Genomic DNA, 25,044 nt, shown 5'->3' on the forward strand with positions numbered 1-25,044 from the left:
CCTATTGCTGATTAGATTCATACACATACTTCCACTCGTAACCTGAGGTCATCAAACCAAAACCTTTTAGTGGTCTCCCACACTCGTTTTAAAACCCGAGGGGACCGATCTTTCCAAGCTGTTGCACCCAGACTGTGGAGTGCACTTCCCCTATTTCTACGGTGTTTGGACTCAGTGGAGTCTTCAAAAAGCAGCTAAAGACATTTTTATTTCAAAAAGCTTTTAATTAGACCAGGGTTTTTATGATGTATTTATGACTGTATTGTGTTTTTGTAAAGCACTTTGTGACACATGTCTGTGAAAGGTGCTATATAAATAAACTTTACTTACACATACAGATGGACCACAGAAATACTGGAGAAACCATTTATGATTTTTCTTAAATTTTTTTTTATTGCACGTGTTGTTTATTTCTGTGTCCTTTCTTCTGTGCAGCTTTTCACTCCACTGACAGTGGAGGCTCCAGGAGGAGCTCTCAGGACTCCTACCAGGGCCTGTCTGACTCGGGCTCAGCGGAGGAGGTGGAGGAGTGTGAACTGCGAGGTAGAGAGGGAAGGAGGGAACACTGGGGTGGGGTGGGGGGCTAAATAATCAAATATATATATTTTGGAATAATTATTAGTTTTATTCCTAGATTTTATAATTCATCATTGATTCGATTAATTCACTTTCTGGTCATAATTCATAACCTCTTCATCAGCATGTCTGCTCACCAAGCATGTCACATTTCACCGAAGACCCTAAATATGAATGTCTGAGTGCAGAGTTCACATAATACTAGCTATTTCTGCTGTTGCCATTTATATATAGCTGTTAAAGTCATGTGATCACACACGCTAAGGATTTGTATAGTCATACTCATTTTGAAAGGCGTAGCTATTCTAGGAGGTCTGTCATATTTCTCATGCTACAAACAACAGTAGTCTATGAATTGCTTTGATTCTGCTAATAAGGGTTTTGGTTTTTCTCGTGTCTTGGTGTGTTTTATGTATGAATGTATATACATGTATTTAACTGTACTTGGAAATGAACATCTTTGGGATTTCTGCTAACAGTAGGGCTGTCCTCTAACATTTAACTAAATGTTAGCAGAGGATAATTGGTTTGGTTGGTTGTTAGGGGGGAAAAAGAAACTTTGACCCAAAAGTTCTCAGGAAGTTACAATCATGGACAGATGCTGTGAAGCTGATATTTAGTCATTCATCTGTCGACCTGATATCATTTACAACTCGTCTTTACTTCAGTCCTTTAGCACTGGTGCTTGTTACAGACTCTCTTTACTGGTTGTTGCAATACATTCAGATGTATTCCTGCTTTTGCAATAATGAAGCAGCAGTTTTATTTGTTGTTGTTTTTTATTGTGTGGTGTTACTGGTAACATTCTTACCTAGAACTAAAATATTTTACTGTTTCCTCAGTATATGAACTCAACAGCCATTTAATTCAATATACCTGTTAAAGTACTTATTAATTAAAATATTAAGCTGGTTAGTTGTAATACTGTGTTCAAGTTCAAACCAAGCATCAGAAGGGAAGAAAGGTGTTTAGGAGAAACTGCTAACTTGTTATCTTTACACATAACCATGTGTGGGGTTTACTGAAACTGGTCTAAAAAGGAGAAAATATCCAGTGCGTGGCTATTCTCCAGGTTAAGAAGCCTTGTTGATACCAGAGGTCAGAGGAGAAGATTGGAGTAAAATCATTTCATGTGTTTTCACCCTTGTACCTGCATGACTTCCACATATACATGCTCCTCTGGATGCGGCAGCACAGGGTGGCACTGACACACTCTGTGGAGTGTAAAAATGTATGCATGTGGTGACAGTTTGTGTCTCTCAGATGGCTGTGAGGGTCAGTCCCTGTTGGCGATGTCTCAGAACGGCCTCTCCCTGTCACTCGCCTCCCTCTTCTCAGGTATCTGCGGGCTGGAGTGGTGGGCGTGGCTCCACAGCTACTTGCAGGCAGTTTACTGTGGCTGTGCTCCTCTGAGAGGAAGCTGGTGGTTCTACTCCAAACTGAAAAACCTTCTTTCATTAATCGCTCTAACTGTGCTGGATGTGGGTCCTGCATAATTGCCGTGCTAGTTAGTGTTTTGGTTTCATAGTAATACTTTTTTTTTTTTTTTTTTTTTTAAACAACTTCCATTTCACCCAGCTCTCGCCACTAATTTTTATACTATTGTGCATATAAGGTTTTGCAATAATATCTTATCTTTACCTGCTTTTATAGTTTTTAAGTATTTAATTGAGAGCTATGCAAGCTGTGCACCAAAGGCATTAAAAATTGATGATACATTTCTGGGTTTAATTTACAACCAAATTACAAAAAAGTTGGAATCTGTGTAAAATGTATATTAAAGAGAACGTACAGATTTGTCTTATTTACAAAAGAACTTGGCCAACATGTCAAATGTTTAAACTGACATTATGTAACATTTTAAGCTCATTTAAAATTTTACTGGAGCATAGCATCCCTTCTTTATTTCACAATAGCTGCTCTCCAGTCCTCAGTTGTCTTTGTTGTACTTTTTATTTAGTTTTTCGTTTGTTTCATTGTGCTCCAAGATCTGGACTGCAGACAGGCCAGTTCAGAACATGGAGTCTGCAACATTCAAGGTGTTCTCTGACAAACATGTCATCCTGATAGGAGCATGTGCTGCTCTAAAACCTGTATATACCTTTCAGGTCTGATGGCTGATGTACAAGCTGCTAATTTCATAGGCAATAATGTACTCTCATACCGTTGTTTGAAGTGAGTGCTGATAACACGCTGGATGGTCTCCATCTTGTGTTTGTTCATGTGGACAAAATAGGTAAGAAACACTTAGGCTTCAGCCTTTTGTTTCTTGTGTCCAAACTTTTTTGAGATGTTGCTGCCATCAAATCAAAACAAGTTAATATTTATGTGTATAATATGTCTCAGTTTAAGCACTTGGTGTGTTTTGTTCTATTAAGAATAAAATGTGAGTTTATGAAATTTGCACTGCAAATGATAGCGTGCTGAATAACCACTCTTAGCAGTGGCAACATGTAGTTTCCTTCCATAACTAAAAACCAAACACAGTTGTGATGCTATCGGCTCAGTCTCATACTCACTCAGTTATTTTATTCCCCTTGTGTCCAGTATCTAATCTCTTTACAAGAACTTGTCAGTTTGGAGATGAGCCACCTGCCTCCTCACCTCAGTGAAACTGTGCTCTTGCCTTTTTGTGTTAGTGCTTGTTGCTCAATGCTCCGGGGTTTTGGTGGTGCAGGAAGACGAATGTGCCTGTACCTGTCGGGGTTTAAAGAGGCTCTCGGGAGGAGACGAGGGAGTTAACCAGTTGCATCATGTGGCTGTTGTACATTAGAGGTTATCACGTATTCATCAATCCATCCATCCATTCATTCATCCCAGTCATTATTCATTACTTCCAACATGTGTCCAATGACCATCTGGTGTTGTCACACATGCGTCCTTCCACCACGTGTTCATATTTACAGAAGATAGCTCAGTAACCAGAATGGTGCTAGGATTATTCCTGATAAGGTACACTTCAGGAGGAATAACAAAGAAGCAGTTATCTCTTAGGGGGATTTCATTTAGACATCACAGCTTTAATTTTCTCGTAGCATTTTCCTGAAAATGCACCGTTTAAAGAGAAGGCAAAGAAATTGGCTAACACCACTGACTACAATATCCCAACAAATCTAACAACCTTCTAACTGTGCTGTAATTGCAACTCCTCTGAACACAGACTGATCAAAAAGATCAATTGTCAGAGCTTCTATGCACACATGATTTACGTTGTGCCACTAATTGAAAATTGCACATTCACACGATGATTTTTAATCATCTCGAGCAATCAGAACAAATGCAACCGTTCAGACCTTTGTATCTGTAGGTCTTGAGTTTGCTTAGTAGAAGCTATTCATAACACACATAATCAAAAGATTTTTAAAATCCATCTTATCTGTTCTGCACCGACTTTAATTGCCTGCAGTCGTGAAATTTTGGCTGTAACCTGCACTCGTATGAGCAAACAGGAATGTTGATCCTGAACGAAACTGGTAAATCCATGCAGGCGGTCTCCTGTTCTGCCAAACCTGTGCTGCTTTTGTCTTTGCTCGCTAGGTTCTTTTCTTTCTTTTTTTAAGAACACGTTTTAGTGATGATATTGAGACGGTTTAGCTTTCACTGCATGTTTTCTGCTTAAGGGAATTTAAAATTAGCTTGAATTAGAAGAGAAGAGATGGTGGTTTTTTTTTTTTTTTTTTTTTTTTTTTTTTTTTTTTTTTTTTTTTGGTCAAATTTATCTTTCTCGATTTTCACTTTTTAATCTTCAACCTTTTTGATTAATTTTTTATTATTATTTATTTTTAACTCTGCTTTGCTGTAGCAAATAGTGGCAACAAACCAAAGAAACACCATCCACTCGCCAGTTGCTTGCAAGCCTTTGGAAGCCCTCTCTTAAAAATGAGTCCTGTTACTGTTTGTTTTCACTCGGCCAAATCTCCTTTAACGTTTTGCTGTGTCTTCTAGATGCAGACATAAAGCACAGTGTAAGCTCCAGCGGCAGATCTTTTCTCAGCTCCGATTCATTGTAAGTAAATTTTTCTCATTTCTCTTTACATCATAATTTTGTCAGTTTTACTTTAAAAACTGGCTCAGTACCTCACTGAGGAACAGCCCTCTGGCTCGACAAATCATGGAAGCTCCACTACCACATCGTCGTTCTAGACAGACCAATCACTGCAAGGACAGAGGGTCTCCTGACCCCCTTTATAATAGCCACTGGCCCAACCACAGGCATTTTCAAATAGCCCTTTTCCTCTAGTACTTACTAGGGGCAGCTCAGCTCGACTCGACTCTGTTTTTCAGGTTTTCTGTTAGGTGGCAGTACCTGATACCAGGTACCTTTTTTATTACCTACTGAGCCGGGGTTCCAAACAATCTAAAGCAATTGGAAAATTTGACATCAACAGACTGCATGCCACCAATTTGACACTCAGTGGCGTCACTTGATGAGTCATGAGTGTCTCCACAGAAACCTGGCAACGAGGGAAATGACTACCCACAAAACACTATGGTTCCCGAGGCTGACAAAGTGCCGTACACTGAGTAGCAGGTATACCGTCACCTCGATGTCCTCCATTGTTGTGGTGTTCATGTCGCATGCAAATGACGTCACTGGACTTTCAGCTGGATTGCTGTATCAAGCTCGTGTACATTGGATGGTACTCAGGTCACTTTTTCATTACAACTAAGTCAAGTTGAGCCAAGTAGGTGCTAGGTGAAATAGGCAAAAGTATTTCCTCTACGTGCCCATGCACCATTGCTCTTACTGTTATTGTCATACTAATAACTTAATGATAATACACAAGGACCTATTTGGAGTTGAAGACCAGAGTTGAAGTCACTTAAACAAAACAAAGCATGCTTTAGGTTTCCTACACTCCATTGACTTCATTTAGTTAGTTTAATCAATCAGTTGAATTCCAAATTTGATCATTAAAATGAATCAAGTTGTGGATTTTACTGTCCCTTTTTTAAAAATGTCTTTCTTTCCTGTGTGTAGCACCCCCTCCTTCCTCCAGTCTAACTCAGCTGAGTCAGTAGCCATGGGTTTACTCAGGCAGTTTGAGGGCATGCAGCTTCCTGCAGCTTCTGAGCTCGACTGGCTGGTCCCAGAACAGGATGCCCCTCAGAAGGTACATATCCCTGCCGCTTGCAGTTTTCCAAACATGGCACTGAACATTGTACTCAACTGATCATGCTGTCTCCCAGTTGTTGCCTATCCCAGACTCTCTGCCGATCTCTCCTGATGACGGCGAGCACGCAGACATCTACAAGTTAAGGATTCGGGTCAGAGGTAACCTCGAGTGGGCGCCGCCGCGACCACAGATCATCTTCAACATTCATCCTGCACCCAAGTGAGTCCACATCATATGCATCTTCATCGTTGTGAAAATAAATTTAAAAAAATAAATAAATGTATGTATGAAAAATAAATAAAAACATACTACAGGGATTAAAGTGGATACAGTAGGTGGAGAAGAGGAGTCTAAATTAGGGTTCTGTTAGCACCAATGAACTTTATATTTTTCAGGAATAACGGTGATGACTGTGGGCTCTTTCACAGAAAATTTAAAGATGCTTATATTTGTTAATCATTTCAGACATGCAGTAATCAAGTAAGAGACACAACTGTTTGCATTTTTTTTTTAACTAATTCTTGTCTTTCAGGAGGAAGATAATAGTGGCTAAACAGAACTACCGCTGTGCTGGCTGTGGCACCCGCATTGACCCAGGTATAACCAGCAACAACATAAAAGCTAAAGGAATTGTTCTGCGTGCACATCCTTGCCTTACCTCCCTGTGTTTTTGTTGCCTCAGACTACATTAAGCGGCTACGTTACTGTGAATACCTCGGCCGGTACTTCTGCCAGTGCTGTCATGAAAACTCTCAGGCTGTGGTTCCCGGCCGGGTGCTGAGGAAGTGGGACTTCAGCAAATACTATGTCAGCAACTTTGCCCGGGACCTGCTGACCAAGATTTCTGGAGATCCGCTTTTCAACCTCAACGATATCAACAGCGAGCTGTACAAGAAAAACAAATCTCTGGAGACTGTTCGAGTGAGTTCAGAGGCAGCAGTGACATTATCATGTTCAGACTAACATCACCAACATGCAATATCATTAAGAAAGAGTGTTGGAAAATAATTCACACTCTGTCTTTATCTTATATCCTGTATTTGAATTTATTTTTGCAAGTGCTTCAATGAATTACTGCACATACTTCTGATTTTCCTGGAAAATATAAAGAGATGATGGTTGACTTGAGACTTTTGCACCATACAGTAACACAGCCTTACAAGTCATGTTTATTTTTCTCATGCACAGTGGAGTAAACATAATTTTCTAATGTGGTATTCAGGTTTTGAGGATGCAGCTTTTTCACATGAAAAATCTCTTCAAGACGTGTCGCCTCGCTAAAGAGTAAGAGATCTCTGCTTTCTCGTAGTCTACGATCATTTCACAAAGCTTGGTAACAAACTTCATTCGAGGTTGTGTATGTCTCTCTCCTCAGCTTGTTGGACAAGTTCGACAGCCTGCCGGGTCACCTGACAGAGGACTTTCACCTCTTCTCCCTCAACGATCTCACTGCTGTGCGCAACGGGGAACTGGGTTCCCGAATGAAAGAGCTGCTGAAACTTGGTACCATGCACGTAGCCGGCTGTGTGGTAAGATGAGAGTCAGGTTCCTCTATAGATTAAAATGGGCTTTTGGACAATAACATCAACACATACAATGCTTTTTGTTTTTTTTCGTGTTAATCTAAAATTTCCTTATTTCCTTTCCCCTCATCTTATCCTCAGCTGTGCCAAGCAAAAGGCTTTATTTGCGAGTTCTGCGGGAACGACAAAGACATCATCTTCCCTTTCCACCTGAGCAAGTGCCAGCGTTGCGAAGGTGAGCCCTCTCTGCTGGTGGCAGGCCTGGGTGGTGCAAGGCCCTCCTCCCGCCTCTTCGTTCAGTTTACCTGGCCAGATTGGAAGATCCCCAAGCCTCGTAGCCTGGCAAAGGCCCTCGCGATGGGCATGAAAGAGGGGGTGGGTGGGGAGGAGGATTTAGGGATGGGAGTAGATGAGGAGGTGAGGAGTGGAGAGCAAAAGGAGCAGGAGGAAGTGCGACAAGCATCAAGAGACACAGCACAAGTGAGACATGAGAAAGGGGGACTATTTCAAGGTTTTACTGCTGGAAAACTGGTTAAAGCTTTTTCCCGAAATAAGCTTAATGAGGAGGAGCAGGTAATGACAAGAGGGGGGGATTCGGAGAGGAAGGAACAGATAGAGCATGATGACAACGGAAGCGTTGGTCAGCACGGTGGGGTGGAGAGCAGTGAGGGGGAGCAGAGCAAGGAAAAGGAGGACAGACATACAAGAAAAGAAAAAATGAACTTCTTGAAGGTTTTTCAGATGGACAGATTAAAGAAAAGCATCTTAAAAGCAGACAAAAGGGACAGCGACAGAGAAATAGGCAGCAGCGTGGAAAGTTTAAATGAAATTGGAAAAGAGGGGAAGGGAGGTGGCAAGGCATCAGTGCTAGGAAGTCGAGTCAAAGGTTCTTCAAAAACAGACGTGGAGGATGAGCGGAAACCAGAAGTGAAAGAGGAAGACAGAAATGAAGAGTTTAAAAAAAGATCCTCAGAGGAAGCACGGGGAACGGCAGACGAAAAGAAAGATGGGGCCCAAGCTGGGAGAACGGGGAAAACTGAATCTGTGGCTGACAAACATCCCGTTATGAGGCTAGAATCTCATCAGCTGACAACTGTTGTCTCCAGAGGGAGAAGCAAGGAGAAGGAGGAGAGTAGTGGAAGTGGGGAAAGTGATGGAGGAAGAGGAAGAAACCCTGGGGAGGAAGGCCAAGAAGAATCAGGAATTGTGACGCGGAGTAACTGGAGAAATCATAAAACTCGCAAAGGCAGGAAAATAACCAGAGGCAGGAAGATGAGGGAAGGCATGGAGAATAATAAGACACAAAGAGAAGCGACATAGATCATGATGCAGGGGGAGGTGGAGGACACGAGTAAGGAGGGCTGTGTCCTGGGATCACAAAGGATTAGGAAACCTGAGTAAACCTGGAATCAGCTCACAGCAAACAGTTTAATTTCATACATTTGCTGGATTAAAACTAGCTCCTGTTTGTCCAGAACAAGCGATGGATTTCTGGTTGCAGTTAACCAAAGGCCTCACCGTTATTTATCCTTTGAATAAGACTATCGAGCAGTTATTGTACAGTGATTTAATTTTGTCTACCCTTGAGGTACATGTTTTTTACAGTGTTCAGTCTTGATATTTTAAATGTTACTACCCCAAACGCACATTTTTGGCAGTTAACACTTTTGTGTAGCTGTGCATTAATGTTTACCAAAACCAGAAAGTCTTACAGAAACCAAGTTGGACAATCCTTATTGCCAAGAGTATGATGATGATATTGATACCACTCTTATATTTGCCTGTTAAAGGTAAAACAACGGCCTATAAACGTCTCTAAACTTTGCAGATGCACGAGTTGGTCCTCACGTGTTTACATCCAGTGTTAAATATGTAGTTTTAACTTTACTTTGCAGACATAAGAGTGGTGTTCTCTAACTGCACAGGACATGCTGAACTGTCCCTTTAGGTGTTGTAATATGTCCTGTGTGTTAAATTATTATTAGATGTTGTAGTCGTACCTTCATATTTCAGCCATCTTTTTCCCTTTACAGTTGTTTTTTGTCACTGAGGTCTGGTGTGTTTCTGTTGTTACGGTGCTGGTGGAGGGTCGATGTTTTTGGGCGGGTTTTTTTTGCGGTGGATCTCTTTCGGCTGAGGTTGTGGAGGTGCTGGCGCTCTACGTTCCCATCTTTCTCTCTGAGCTCTGAGCTGCTTCCGTGTTGTTGGTGTGTGTCACTGTGAAAGAGACGCTGCTCCTAGTAGTTGCTGCTTTTATTCTTCTTAAGATCTTTTCTGGGAACGGGTGGCAACTGCACTACAGTGGTGCGTCGCTCTGAAACGTTTACATCTCTGCATGCTTCGTTTCGGTGGGTGTTTGTGTTTGTCGGAGTCGTTTTCTCGCACGTGTTCCACCTGAGCTGGTGATTTCATTCCCTTTGTTCGTGTGTGATGTCGGCTGAAGAAGAGTCAAGTAAATCTGGACTCTGCTGCTGTTGTTGCTACGCTGCCTCGCCTGTCTGTGTTTTTAAACCCTTTTATTTTAGTATTTAGGCTTTTGTCGAAGGAACTACTTTAACGTGCGGAGGTGACGACATGGATGTGAATGTGTAATTTATGCTTTTTAGTAGCTTCTGCTTCTGATTGCTATTATTTAAGCTGGTTTTTATTTTATGTCCTCATAAAATAAACATTGTTTTTGAATTTGAGTTGCCTGTTTTTTCATGAGTCCATCATCAACAGAAAAAAAAGAGATCCCCGTTAGAGCATCGTATGGGAATGAGGCTGAGTAATGAAACGGGACATGTCTGGACAAGTTTCCTTGTGCTGAGCTTATCCCGGGATATGACTTGCCTGACATACCTGCTCCTTGTGGCTTTCTGCCTTTTTCTTCTGCAGCTTTTATACCTTCCCCGCTCCACCCATCGTCCCTCAGCTCTAATTGTGATTGGCTGCTGTTTGTGCAGTCCAAACATGAAACTAGTTAAACTGGTTTACACTGCGCAGGTGTTGCTTTCTTGTTAAGATGACACACAAGCTCAGTTAAACTGGCTTTCTTTTTAAAAAAATGTTTTCTCTCCGCTCTTTTTCAGACTGCCACGCGTGTTACCACCGCACCTGCTTCCGCACAGGTAAAGACTGTCCTCGCTGCCAGCGGCTGGCAGACCGGAGAGAGAGGATGGCACGCAAAAACATGGAGGAGCAAGAAGATGAGGGAGGCGGGCCTTAAAGCTGGCAACAGGGGAACCTCGGAGAAAGAGGAGGAGGAGGAGAAGCACAACACGACGATGATTGTAGTGGCTGACCATCTCTCGTTCTGTTCCAGCCTTTGTAACCCGGCGAGACGGCCTTTGCAAACAGCTGATTGCCTCACATGCAGGTTTTACTACATCAGGGCAGCCGCATCACTCAGAGCACCAAGGCTGGTGTTGATTTTTCCTATGAATCTCTTTTAGACATGCACTTTACTCTAAGAATGCGTCCTGCTAGAATGGTAGTGATTTTTAGAAATCAGCTCCCTGATTTGGCAATTGGATTAGATTTGTCTGTCCTTTGCTGATGACTTTATTTAAATTTCCTTGTAAATATGAACTGAATATTCTTGCCAGCATCTCCGTATGGTAGTGCTTCTGTTGCTCCAGAGGGAGTTTTACAACAGGGCACCTTTCTTGCTTCAGCTGTGCTGAATCATTCCTGAATTAATAAAATCGCTCCGTGTGTGAATGAGAAAACGTGCTGCCTTACACAGATGTTTGATGCTCTCATGTTGTAGTTTCATGTGTGAAAACAGCCAAAGACTCTCGACCTGTCAGAAAGTCCCCATTTTTCTCTTTTAAATCTTTAAATTGGGATTGCAAAACGTTAGATTTGAAGAGCTGATCAGTTTCCCAGTTCAGACGGTGTAGTTAAATAACCCAGGAGTGCTCTCTTCCTCGCTCCTTACTGTCCCGTTTTTAGCTATTTTACACACATTTGTGTGGCTCTTGGACAAAGCTGCATTCAAAAACACTGGACATTAGAGGAGGTGTTTCAAATCAGCATTGAGTATTTTTTTTTTTTTTGTTTTTAAATAATTGTGCTGCTGCTTTGTGTGCATTTGGTTACTGGAGAGGTGTGTTGTGAGTGTGGGTGCTTGTGTTTATTTGCGCACACGTCTACCTGCTGTGCGTGTAGCCCAACTGGCACACGGCCGCTCGTTGTAGGTTTTGGAATATTGGAGAAGGTTTGGTTAATTGCACTGATCCCATGTTTTTGTTGGAGGGGCCGATGGTGGGACATCACTCTTTGAGTTTTTAGATGTGTGTCAGGAACATGAACCCTGATCTTGAACGGTCTTAAAAGTTCCTGCCGGTTGAGTTTCTCAACATTGTGAAGATCCACAAGGTAGAAGAGACCATTATCACTTCTTGGGCTAAATTTTGTTTTTTCTTCCAGCAGTTTGAAAGTGTAAACACGACGGTTCACTGTTTGAATACGGAGTTGTGTGCGAAAGCAATTTTTCCAATGGGACTGCTAGCTTGGAGTCTCCTTTAACTGTTTAAATTGACCGTAAGGTTCTGACCACGTATGAGCGTGCTGTTATCACCCGTAGCAGATGATTAATTTCAGTAGTTGAACCAAAAAATATCTTTACAACTCTGATCGTTTTATTTTGATGACTTTTTTGCAAACCCAGTATTGCACAGAGGAATAGAAATGTCTGATTATTGGCTCTGTTGTGAGCTGAATTGATCACATTTGTAGTCCTGAAGTCCTTTGATAGACTGGATAAAACTCCAGTGTATGTATCCCATCTGTAGATTTGAGTTGTTGAGGTTTTGGGCACATAAGGATAAAATATCTTTATTTAAAACTGCCAGAGACTGAATTTTGAATTTTGAGATGCTTTTTAGAAGAAACGCTGAACAAAGTGACTGCTCAGCTCTACTGACAAACCTCCATTTAGATGATTGTTACTATTGGTTTTGTTGCCTTTAACATGGACGAGCGAAGGAGCCTTACAGTGCACTACAGATCCAAATGTATGCTATTAAAAAAGTTAATTATTATGATTAATATTGTGTGTTCATTTGCTTTGGTTCTGTAATCATGTTAATAATAAATGACTGGCTAGACTGTTAATAAGTGTCATTCTTCACTTGAACTTTTCTTGGTAAATAAAACGGAAGTCTTGGAAGTTCATCTGCTGTGTATGTTCATAATTAGTATTTAATACATCAGAGTCACAGCTGCCAAGACCCAGAGGTGGAGGTTTTTCTTTGCCTGTTTTGTTTTTGTGTGATTGCAAAACGATAGGCTGGCGCCCCCTGGTGGGCCATGAAGGTACTTCAGATCGACGATAGGAGATCATTAACAATAACCCATTTTGAACATTTCCTTCATACATGTAATTTGTATGCAGTTTAAATAAAAGAGAATGTATAATTTTTAATGTTGCACTTCTGAACCTTTAATAAGCCATAATCCTATTTATACGGTGAATCAAACGATTATCATTTTGGTTAGATTTCTATAAGAGTCTATAGGAAAACTTCATTGGAAGTGGCTCCAAAATCTCATAGATTTTTCTGTTTAAAAACTCTGATTATGATCATTTTGGAGTCCTTCCATGAAAAAGAAACTGAACTAATAAAATAAAGCCAAGTTATTTTAAGAATGAATAAATCCGTAAAAATTAATCGGTGTTTTGTTTTGTTTTTTGGGGGGGAGGGGCTACTTTCATTTTTGAGCTATTTATTAAAAAAAAAAATAAAAATCCTAATTTGCAAAAGTGAAGCTGTTAATGAAGAATCAAGTCATCAGAAAATCAATATAAATGAAAACCCAACTGAAATTCTTCATTTTCTGCTGGTGTGGTGATTGGAAATGATTGCCTTAGGTGATATCCGGTCACACTGATGAATGCATTTGGAGCAAATTTGGGGTTCAATACTGAAGTGGTTTGCAAATCAAACCTGATCGGTGGACAGCCTGCTCTAAACCTTGAACTAGAGCTGCCCAAGCTTACATTACCCAGTGGTCTCCCATACAGGTAGTAATCAGGCTTGGCCCAACCCAACATGTGGAGTGCTCGAGGTGGCGGTATAACCTCAAACTGAAGCGGCTTTAATTGTCATAAAATTTCATTTTTGGTTACTCAGTTTCGATGCCAAGCTGTTCAAGTAGCAGAGCTGAGACCATCGCTTACATTTCATTGTCACAGAAGCTGATGTCTCATGTATTTATTTTCGTTGTCACAAATCGCTGTTTATGATTATGCAGGTAAACCACAACCCATGAAATTGAAAAACAATACAATAATAGTTGTAATAGTTTTTAATTGCTAATGAATCTTAAAGACAAGTACAACTTCTATTAATGGCATTAGAGTCTAAATGTGTTCAAGGTTCTGGTCTGCAAGGAAAATGGTGGTTACTGGATGTAAGCCCAGGCCTGTGAGTTTATGAATGTGTCCCTCTTTCATTATTTTTCTCTGGCTACTGATATGTTTGGGGGAGAAAAAAAAAGCTCCAGTAAATAGTGTTAGGATACAGTAAACCACAGTCATGTTTGTGACTAAAATGCAGAGTTTGCCAAGGCAAGCTACCTTACAAATGCTCATTAACTGATGCTATTTTGATTACAGGAATGAAATGCAGATAACAGAAGCAGGGCTATTTTCATTATACTTAATGATGCTGCAATTCCTGATCTCAGCAAATCTAACTCATGCCCTCTTTGCTCTTGGTTTGTGTATTTGTCACACTAAAATGTTTCAGGTCATCAATTCGTTTGATCTGAAACATGTACATGTGACAAATATGCAAACAAATAAGGAGTCAGCACGGGGTCAAGTGCATGCGTGAAGTGAAGATTGCCATGGCACTAATCCATGTGATGCAGTTTTTGATCTAATCATGTAGCAAATGAATTATTCCATATCCAGATGCTTATTATTGTGATAAAGCTCACAAAAATGAAGATGATGTACAAGCCAAACAGCAGACGATCGATCACTGTCCCGATCATTTCCCACTCCTGCGTGGCTTTGGTCCCTTGACAGTATTTGTCCACCTGAACTCGGATGGCTGTGAGCTCTCTGCCTAACATCCTCAGTTGTTCCAGAACTGGCTCCGGAGAGTCCAGAGAAGCTGAAAGTGTAACATCTGAGATGCTCTGATGGTCGGAGAGGTTTGTGGCGCTGGTGTTCGCTGATGGTGCTGTGAAACACAAACAAAACACCCTGAGACCACAAAAGGTGGTTACTTTTTCTTAAGTCGTAGATGGTGATTAAAATCGACTTGACTATATTACTACCGGCTTAAATAAGGATAAGCATAACGTACTTTTCAGCTGAGAGATACGTGGCATGACTGTGGAGAGTTGTGACCTAAAGTTTACGTGTCCAGATTCATCAGGATCAAATTGTTTACAAGTTTTAAAAAAATTGGTACCTCGAACTGACTGCGAGAAAATGATTCATGCGTTCATATCGAACGGGTCAGACTGTTGTAACGCTCTGTTTGTAGGACTACACCATCATCAGAGTTCTTGCATATAGGCAAATATAACCATTACCCAAGCGTTTATGTCACTTCACTGGCTCCCAGGACACACACACAGTGGTTTGGCTCTCTGGTACAAGTTAATATAATTCAGTGAAGGAGAAACTTTCAACTCGTTTATTCTTCTTGCATCCCTCCATCCATGGTTTTCAACTTATCCGGGGCCGGGTCACGGTGGCAGCAGCCTAAGCGGAGAAGCCCAGACCTCCTTCTGCCCGGCCCCCTCCTCCAGGTTGTCCAGAGAAACAGCAAAGCGTTCCCAGGCCAGCTGACAGATATAATCTCTCCAGCGTGTCCTGGATGCCCGGAACACCTCACCCAGGAGGCATCCTTGTCAGATGCCCAAACCACCTCAACTGGCTCCTTTCAAAGAGGAAGAGAAGTGTTTCTACACTGAGCCCCTCCCGGATGGCCGAACTCCTCACCCTATCTCTAAGGGAGACGCCAGCCACCCTTTGGAGAAAGCTTATTTCTGCCACTTGTATCTTGCTCTTTCGGTGGGAACGTACACCGATGGATAAACTGAAAGCTTCGCTTTTACGCTCAGCTCTTTCTTCAACATGATGTACAGCCTCCGCATCACTACAGTCGCAGCACCAATCTGTCTGTAGATCTCCAGCTTCCCTCTCCTCTCACTCGTGAACAAGACCACGAGATACAGTCGTGGCCAAAAGTTTTGAAAATGACACAAATAATGTTTTTTACAAAGTTTGCTGCTTCAGTTTTTATGATAGCAATTTGTGAATACTTCAGAAGGTTATGAAGCATGATCAGATGAATTGCAAAGTCCTTTTTGACATGAAAATAAACGTCATTCCAAAAACTCGCATTTCCACTGCATTTCATCGCTGCCCTAAAAGGATCTGCTGACATCATTTCCATAATCTTCTTGTTAACTCAGATGAGAATGTTGATGAGCACAAGGCTGGAGATCATTATTATTACTCATTTATTGAGTTAAAATAGCGGACTGGATTTGTTAAAAGGAGGGTCATTTTTGAAATCATTGGTGACTGCAAAGAAACACATGCAGCCATCATCGCGTTGCATAAAAGAAATTGATTCCATCCTGTTTTTTAAAACTCCAATTGCTTATTTGTACTATGCTTTCATTTTAGAGTGTACTTAAACTCCTTTATTTGGTGCAGGAACTCATCCCTGACCCTCAGTGGGCACTCCTTTTTCTGGCTGAGGACCATGGCCTCAGATTTGGAAGTGCTGATTCTGAATCCTGCCTCTTCACACTCAGCTGCAAACCACTCCAGTGCCAGCTGGAGGCAGTCACCTTATGAAGCCAACAGAACCACATCATCTGCAAAAGGCAGAGATGAAATTCTGAGGCCACCCAAGTGGAAGCCTTCTGCCACTTGGCTACGCCTAAATATTATATCCATAAAGATTATGAACAAATTCAGTGACAAAGGGCAGCACTGTTGGCGTCCAACGCACCAGAAACATGTTTGACTTATTGCTGGCTATGCGGACCAAGCTCCTGCAACATTTGTGTAAGGATTGAATGGCCTGTATCAACGGGGCTAGACACCCCATACTTCTGAGGAACATCTCACCAGGGACATGGGTGAATGCCTTCTCCAAGTCCACAAAACACATGTAGACTGGCTGCCTACTGGGGTCAGCGGCTGGCCCCAGGGAGGGGTCACTTGCCCCGCCCTCCCTTCCCTCCCCATCTCCAGCTGCCTCCCTCTTCCCGCTCCATCACAACCACCCACACATGCAGGGCCTTGGAGTAGGGGTATGTCACCAGGGTGCAGAGGAGGCTACCCCCCCCTTCTGTCCCCTTCTGGCTGCCTCTGCCTCAATTTTATCCCACAACTTAGACATTCACATTACTCACACTCTCATTACACATACATATAGGATCTTGGGGGTGGGCACAATCACGGAGTCCAAATTACCATCAGGGTGTACACCTCACCCCTGGCTCGTTGCCCACCTCTCAATTTTAAATACACTTAGACATTGAGGGCTAGCAGGAGGGACCATGCGCTTACCTGCTGCTCTCTGGCAGGTAGCTCCATGCCCTCCTGGGTTTTAAATGCACCTTAGATCACACATGCATCAACACTACAATGAGCGGGTGGAGGGAGGTTTGGAGTCTTCTCTCACCCCCGTTCTCTGCGGCCTGCTGGAGCGGGGGGGCTAGTAGGAGGAGTTGGCCGTCCGACTGCGGTCTGGGAGTGTGGGGCCTCCCTGCTGCTGCGGAGTCGGGGTCGGTCTGCCTCCCCCACCGCAGGGAAAAGGGTAACACCACCTGGGTCTGGGTGCAAGTTCCCCCCTCCAGGGGCAAGGGTACCTAGACCCGGTTTGTAGAGTACGCTTGGGGAGTGTGATTGTGTGTACAGCGTCTCTTTATGTCTAGTCTCCATGTTGGTTGAGTGTGGAGTAAGTGCACATGAGAGCATGAGGGTGGGAATGGATGTTTGTGTCTGTGTGTGCCTGTATGTCTGTGTCTATATGTCAGGTTGGGTGTCAGAGCGCCACCTCTCTGGGGACATCTCAGGCCCTCCAAGGTTTGGAGGCCTATCTCCCCCTACCACCACTTCCCCTGCCAGTGGCGGACTCCCTCAGACATCGGTGCGTTGGTGGTTCTTTGTGTCCGGGGATGGGCGTCCAGGTACACACCGGCTCACTCCTTGGCGGCCGCTTATCGGGGCCTGGAGCCTGGGGCTTGCTCGGGCCACTTCGGAGGTGGGGTGCCCCCGGCCTCTCGGCCTGGGGCTCGGTCACTCAGGCACGGCTGGCTGCCGGCGGAGCTCACGGGCGCGTCACTGCAACTCCCCCTGGCTTCTGCTCCGCGGCTGCTGAGTGAGCCCTCATCTGGGACTCTCCTCAGCTCTTTCTGGGACAGTGGCGCGGCTGCCCCTCTGTTGGTCTTCCTTGGTCTCTTGTGTTCTGGGGGCCTCTGGATGTCTGGAGTTTTGATCTCCTCCATACCTGCTTCATGCCCTGGAGGACGGGGCTGTGGCCCCCCCACACCCTCTAGCAGATCATTACATGAAGGAACCTTTTAAAAACAAGCGCGTCCATGCTCACAGGTGTACACACGGGTGATCACACCCACAAACTACACCCTTTTTGGCTCCTACCTCAAAGCACACTGTGTTGCTGTTGATCTTATGTGCTGCACAATAATGTTTAATATTTAGTATTTACTGTCATATTCCCATATATCATTGTGATGTTGTTTATTCTATTACTCTTGTTCTCTTCTGCTTGTTTTCTTTTTTCTTTCTCAGCAGGTGATCCAGGTGATTGATAGTATGCATTTTTTTCTCTGCTCATTCTGTTGGTTTTTGTTCTTTTGCCCTTCTCCCCCGTCCCTCTTCTCAGCTGTTTCTCTTTCCCTCTTTCTTTCTCCCCTTCTTTCCTCCCAGTCAAGTCTGTCCCGTATTCAGCTAAGTGAAAATAAAATAAACAATAAAAGGTGAATCAAATGGACCATTATGGCAAGGCTGGGATGGTCAATTTGGTAAAGTAAATCCGTTGGGCATCTTTCTTTGCCTTTAGACAATAATTCTGATGGCAAAAGAGCCAAACGGGACAGGCAAAAAAAAAGAAAAAAAGAAATGTGATCTCCCTATAGCTGGAACACACAATCCTCAGCCATAATGCCAGCATTATGTTGTTTAACCTAACACATAGTCCACTATAGTCAATACAGGCCACAGCTGTTTCTTCAGCTTGGGCTCGTAACAAAATCTTCTATTAATAACGGGACTATAAAAATAATAACGTACCTCTGTGAGATGGATTGAGGGAGACTGTGACTCGATTGCTCTTTTGCTTTGGAGGGATACAAACAAGAACAGCTAGATAACGTAACACGAGGACACTGAGCCAGTGAGGCACTGCGCTGTACTCTCTGGGCTTGTACTGAATGTTTGTGATGAACAGCGTCTCCAACAGGCTGGCAACCATCAGCGCCAGACTGATGGAGAAGAAAACATCTGCAGGAAACAGCACCAAAGACAGGAAGAACTCAGAACAGTTTTCATTAAATCATTTTCACATGTGAGCTCATATTCTCTTTCTCAGTCTTAGTTACCATCGTGTTTAAGAAATGTCTGGATTACAGCCATAGATGCCTTATCTTGCTGTGTGTCTTTGACATGACAACTAGAGCTAAAAAAAAAAAACAACACACCCCAAGAATAAATGTGTCTTTAGTAGGTGGAGCCTTTTGGCAAGTTGACACTGATCGGGATCATCCAGTTTTGCAAAATGTACTTCGGTGAAGAGTTTCACAGTTTAGAAAACTTGTTTTTTTAGGAACTGACGGTTTTGGTGAAAATTTGATTTCGAGACGTCTGTTCCACAGATGTTTGAATTCAACCCTTCATAATCCAAAGGACACTGTATTGTCTTTCAGAAACACTGTCTCTAACCTCCTTAAGTGTATAAATACAGCACAGTGTATTTCTTCAAAAGAAGAACTATGCAGCCGATTCTACATTTATGTACACTCACTGATGAGCGGTGTTTTCTCCCCGGTAACAGGCAGCAGGTCATTCATTATGAGCAGGAAGACGGTGTAGCCCAGGATGAGTGTCATCTTGAAGGAGGATCTGTCCACGCTCTGTGGGGGCAGCACAAAACTGAAGAGGTCCACTGTGATTAGGAAACAGCTGGGGACCAGGAGGTTGACCACATAGGCGATTGGTCTCCGTCTGAGCACGATCTTGGGAAGAGGCAAGTATTAAACCTGTAAGATTTTTGTTCGATTGTATGCATCAATCAATCTTTTTCCTCTACAGATGTGACTGACAGAAAATGATTACATCAAGTTGTTGCTGCTAAAGTCACTGAATCATGGGATGTACTTAGTTTTTACCAACTGCTTCAGAATTTTGGTCAATAAATGAGATGTCTCATTACATCAAATATTAGAAATGAAGCTTTTAAAACGGAAACAACTTCCAAAATGCTGGATGTAATCCCTGCTGTCCTGTGCCACCACAGCACAGTTCAGTTTCTTTATGTTTCACTCATGCATCATCTGCACCTGATTTTACTTTACTTTCATTCTCACAACAAACATGTTCAATATGATAGCGACTGGTTTATAAAGGCTTCCCATAATTAGGAACTATTAAACAATAAAGTGTGATCAGCTATAACAGTACAAAATAAATTATCAGAAGGATGAAAAAGTCAGTAAAAACACGCTTACATAGTATGTGATCTCAGAGTAGCTTCCACTGTCTAAATGCAGGCTGGAATCGGCAATATTTATATCTGTCAGCTCCCACTCCCCATTGGTTACAATCACATCTTGGGACTCTTTCAGGACCTTTTCAGCTGTGGCGCCTTGAATCATCTGAATATCCGTAGCTAGAGTGACATTCAAGACTTTTGCTTATTTGCATATTAGCACATAGTTTTGTGTTAAAATCAGAATATGGATGCTCTATAGCAGGGGTGTCAAACTCAAATACACAGCAGGCCAAAATTCAAAACTGGAACAAAGTCGTGGGCTAACGTTAATATTTATTGAAATATATTTATTCCTCCAGATATAAGAATGAATCTTTTCTTATGGACTCAAACAAGTTTTGCTGAAAAACTGAATATAGAACAAGCAAAGCTTTCATACTAAACAATATATATATTAGCTGTATAATACCAGTAGGCCAGCTCTAATAGTAATTTGGTATGGCTTCGCGGGCCAAATGTAATTAGGCTGCGGGCCAAATTTGGCCCGCGGGCCAGAGTTTGACACCTGTGCTCTATAGGGATGTTTTAGAGTTTAAAAAATAATTTTTAAGACTCTTTGAGATTATTTTTTTTTTACATTTTCAGGCAGCCTTACCAAAGTGTAAATATGATCCGAAGGTCAACGAGCAGTTTTGGATATCAAAGGGAAAGGTGTAGATTCCCAATTGGCAAGAAGTGACCACTGTGATGGGCTTATCATCATATACATGACCTGTATTATATAAGTAGACATAGGGAGTTTTGGTAGAGCTGGCTTCGTCCAGGCTGGAATAGAACAGAATACAATAATAAAACACTGAAAAAATATATATGAAAAACAATATATTCAAATCAGGTGATGAGTGTAAGAGAACAATAATTCATTATTATCAGGATGTCCTAAAAACTAAATGAAAAGTCTTCAGCTAATCCAAAACGCTGCAGCAAGAGTCCTGACAGGGACTAGAAAGAGAGAGCAGATTTCTCCTGTTTTGACTTCCCTTCATTGGCCATACATCCATCCATTCGCTTCCGCTTATCCTTTTCAGGGTCGCGGGGGGCGCTGGAGCCTATCCCAGCTGTCATAGGGCGAGAGGCAGGGTACACCCTGGACAGGTCGCCAGTCTGTCACAGGGCTAACACACAGGGACAGACAACCATTCACACTCACATTCACACCTAGTGGCAATTTGGATTATCCAATTAACCTATCCCCACAAGCTGCATGTCTTTGGACGGTGGGAGGAAGCCGGAGTACCCGGAGAGAACCCACGCAAACACGGGGAGAACATGCAAGCTCCACACAGAAAGACCTGATGGTGGAATTGAACTCAGGCCCTTCTTGCTGTGAGGCAACAGTGCTAACCACCGTGCCACCGTGCTGCCCCCCCCTTCATTGGCTTCCTGTTAAATCCAGAATTGAATTCAAAATCCTGCTCCTCACATACAAGGTCTTAAATAATCAGGCCCCATCTTATCTTAATGATCTTGTAGTACCATATCACCCTATTAGAGCACTTCGCTTCAGTTTTCAGGCCCCTCTTCTGTAGAACCAGCTTCCAGTTTGGATTCAGGAGACAGACACTATCTCTACTTTTAAGATTAGGCTTCAAACTTTCCTTTTTGCTAAAGCATATAGTTAGGGCTGGACCAGGTGACCCTGAATCCTCCCTTAGTTATGCTGCAATAGACATAGGCTGCAGGTGGATTCCCATGATGCATTGAGTTTTTCCTTTTCAGTCACCTTTCTCACTCACTATGTATTAATAGACCTCTCTGCATTGAATCATATCTGTTATTAACATCTGTCTCTCTTCCACAGCATGTCTTTATCCTGTCTTCCTTCTCTCACCCCAACAGGTCACAGCAGATGGCCCCGCCCCTCCCTGAGCCTGGTTCTGCTGGAGGTTTCTTCCTGTTAAAAGGGAGTTTTTCCTTCCCACTGTTGCCAAAGTGCTTGCTCATAGGGGGTCATATGATTGTTGGGTTTTTCTCTGTATGTATTATTGTAGGGTCTACCTTACAATATAAAGCGTGATTTGGCGCTGTATAAATAAAATTTGAATTGAACAACACTGAAAATAAATGTCGCAGCCTGTCCAGTAGGTGGTGCAGAAGGTGGTCGGGGTTCCTGATTAGTTTATTTATCTCCTGCTCTCCCAGCAGACCACAGCAAAGTACACTGCACTCATCAGAAGTAAGTGATAGAAAATATTCATCATTATACCACATGTGGAAGGACGTAAGCTTCCTTAGCAAAGAAAACCTGCTCTTCCACTTTCTGTTTACAGAGCAAGTGTTGGTCTTCCAGCTCAGTTGTGGACGGCGATGTCTCTCATGACTGCTTTGTCATTTCTGACCTTTTTAGTGTTTTAATTAAAAGTTAGTTTTCTTCGACTTGATTTAGAAAATTCATTAAACTTACAGCTGTTTTAAGTGAATGTCTGGGACCCAAAGGTTGTCCCGAGGAACCGAAACTCTTTTAGCTGCACATTCCTTCTCATCCCAGTTCAGTCCTTCGATATCCCACTCCTACATTAAACAGAACAACAGCAAAACTGTTCCACAGCACTACAGCTATCATGTTAACTGCTGAAACAGGGAAACACAACATCTGGCATTAAGTCATGTTAGACTGTAAGAAAAAGTTCCCAAGTGATAATAAATATTTGAAATTACTGTTACAGACTTAAGGAAATCTAAAATAACAAGTAATGTATTCTTTATGTATTAATTCAGTGGCCAAACATTTTGATTCATTCTTATGATCGCTCTGGATTGGTTCATTGTGCTGAAAATACAAATAGTTGCAACAGAAATAATTTACAAAATGTCAGTATAATCATATAAGAAATGTGACATTATTGTTTTAGTTCTGAGAGCTGTTCAAAACATACCAGGACCTGCCATATGACTGAAGACAGTGTTTGGGATTTTTCATTCTAAAGATGAGTAACATTAGAAAGTATATTAGAGTCATAAGGATTATTAGTTCCACATAGATGACATGATGTTAATATTTTGTGTATAAGCTGTGTAGACTCACCACTCCTAAAATTCCTGCCACTGTTATGCTGATGGATATGTTTATTGGCTTTGCAAAGTTTTCGACAGGACGCAGCAGTTTGTTAGGGAACAAATGATTTGTGAGTTCATCAAACAGGGCAGCAGGAGTTGGGCTGGTGCAGTTCAAAGCCGCCACAAAGCCTGAGATCAAGAAGAGAAAAAGCAAATTAAACGTACAACTATGTTAAATGCTTGAACATGAAAACACGCAGGCTCAGTTCTTCCATTTGTATTTTTTATTTGGTGTAGCAGATGCTTATTTTATTACAGCGGGTAAACACGTGAGAGCCGAGTGTGTTTACTCGTTTCTTTTGTTTGTAATGAAAATGTAATTGTACTGAAAACACTAAAAAATAAAAGCAGATCCAGTGCTGCCCTTTATTGAGATAGATGTAACTGAATGACCTCCTTCGTTTGAAAATTAATGACAAAAATAATAGTGATGGGAAAGTTTTTAAACATTTAACCATTTAGCTTCTCTGTTATGTATTAATCTGCATGTATATCACGTATAAAGAAATGAAGGCAATACTTTAACTTTAGTCTCTAAGTTAGGTTTGTTTTTCTTACAGGAAGTTTTAATGCTAAATTTTAATAAATCCTTCATACATTAGTAAATATGTGTAAGGTGTTACGACTGTGCAGGAAGTAAATCAACACATTGCTGTCGCTTTCTTTGTTGTGAAATGTGTTGATAAAATGTTTTCTTGCCTTACCTTGTAGCAACATGAAACAGATGACGATCAGCTCAGCAGCTTTCACACCGGCCATTTTCTGTCTCAGCTTTATTTAGCCCTTATTAACATGACAAGTGGCTGATACTCTAAATTACAACAGCTTGGGTGCCGTCACATACAGATAAAGCTGTGAGGATGCGCAGGTGAAACCAGTAACCACCTTCAGAAACTAATATTGACTTTGCAGTGTGACACATGTACCTGATGCACGCGTCCATCCACACATTGTTGCAAGTGTTTGGATTCAAAGCAGGTTTTTATCACTTATCATCTTCACTTGGATTTGTTCCGTACGAGTCAATCACATGATGACTGTTGTGACAGCTTTTTTTGGCAACAGGCTCTGCTGCTTTCAGTTTCCAATAATGTGACATAGTTACGCAATTATAATTTGTGGTGTGATATTAGGAGATCAGTGAAGATTTTAACTGGCAAATAGTTTTTACAGACCAATTTGAGCTGGTTTGATGGAGATAAATGGGCAGCAAGCAGCCTCTCCATTGCCAGAGAGCTCTAGTTTTGTCTCGTCTGACTAAAGGACGCACTTCTAGTGTGCATAATCTTTCTTCAGGTTGTCCTTAGTATACTTCAGTCTGCTGTGAAGGTGTCTCTTTTGCAGAAGTTGAGTTTTTCTTGGTTTGCAATCTTGCAGTCCATTCCTGTGCAGGGTTCTAGTGATTGTCTTCTTTGAGACCACAGTTCCTGACTTGACTAAATCATTCACTCATCTCTTAGCATTTGTTATGGAGTCTTTAAACACACACTCTCTCTCTATCACTAGTTTTCTTTCCAGAGTCTTTGAACTCTCTCGATTCCTGCCTCTATGTTGGAAATCCTGTTAAAAAGTCCTTAGGACAATTGTGTTGGTGACAGCTTTTGTTATAGTATCAATAATATATATAAATATGGAATACTGATACATGTTTGCATAGACTTCTGTGGAATATGGAGACACTCCTGGCATTATATGAGCAAAGTGAGACTCATTTTGTCAGGTTTCGTGGAGATGAGTGTGAAGATCCAAACAATCCCTGTTATGATCTCAGTGATGGAGAAGCTTTGATGAAATAATTTGGTAAAAAGTTCAAACTTACTTAGGAGGACCCCACCACGCCTGCTTAAAGAAAAGTAAATGTGCTGATGTGATGGCTGCCCTTACAGCCACACAGTGGTAATATCACCATTTGGTCACCATAGACATTCACATTACTCACACTCTCATTACACATACATATAGGATCTTGGGGGTGGGCACGATACACGGAATCCAAAAGACCATCAGGGTGTA

At 42.0% G+C, this 25,044-nt stretch overlaps 2 protein-coding genes across 6 annotated transcripts in view; one reads left to right on the forward strand and one right to left on the reverse strand.

The window, feature by feature from the left end:
• rubcn (rubicon autophagy regulator) overlaps positions 1–12,805 on the forward strand; it is a 25,084-nt gene extending 12,279 nt beyond the window's left edge. For 2 of the 5 annotated variants that reach the window (XM_005920948.3, XM_005920950.3), the window contains 12 exons: positions 436–543; positions 1,840–1,914; positions 4,522–4,582; positions 5,105–5,107; positions 5,558–5,690; positions 5,767–5,912; positions 6,226–6,290; positions 6,376–6,614; positions 6,916–6,977; positions 7,069–7,222; positions 7,358–7,451; positions 10,288–12,805. In XM_005920948.3, the coding sequence (XP_005921010.1) occupies positions 436–543; positions 1,840–1,914; positions 4,522–4,582; positions 5,105–5,107; positions 5,558–5,690; positions 5,767–5,912; positions 6,226–6,290; positions 6,376–6,614; positions 6,916–6,977; positions 7,069–7,222; positions 7,358–7,451; positions 10,288–10,424 (1,277 nt within the window). In that variant the 3' untranslated portion in view covers positions 10,425–12,805. The remainder of the gene's footprint in view (positions 1–435; positions 544–1,839; positions 1,915–4,521; positions 4,583–5,104; positions 5,108–5,557; positions 5,691–5,766; positions 5,913–6,225; positions 6,291–6,375; positions 6,615–6,915; positions 6,978–7,068; positions 7,223–7,357; positions 7,452–10,287) is intronic. The other 3 variants (XM_005920949.3, XM_005920951.3, XM_005920952.3) reach the window with 3 other exon arrangements.
• Positions 12,806–12,959: 154 nt separating this feature from the next.
• LOC102293259 (5-hydroxytryptamine receptor 3A) lies at positions 12,960–24,107 on the reverse strand. Its single transcript, XM_005920947.3, has 9 exons — positions 23,736–24,107; positions 23,000–23,160; positions 22,851–22,895; positions 22,379–22,485; positions 20,570–20,739; positions 19,931–20,091; positions 19,228–19,438; positions 18,498–18,707; positions 12,960–14,394 (listed from the first exon to the last, which is right to left on the reverse strand). Exons 1-9 carry the CDS (start codon positions 23,788–23,790, stop codon positions 14,090–14,092), a joined length of 1,425 nt encoding a protein of 474 aa, XP_005921009.1. The 5' UTR covers positions 23,791–24,107; the 3' UTR covers positions 12,960–14,089.
• Positions 24,108–25,044: the final 937 nt, after the last annotated feature.

The sequence above is a fragment of the Haplochromis burtoni genome, unplaced genomic scaffold, assembly GCF_018398535.1.
Source record: "Haplochromis burtoni strain Fernald_Lab_line unplaced genomic scaffold, NCSU_Asbu1 Contig_5, whole genome shotgun sequence".
Lineage (NCBI taxonomy): Eukaryota > Metazoa > Chordata > Actinopteri > Cichliformes > Cichlidae > Haplochromis > Haplochromis burtoni.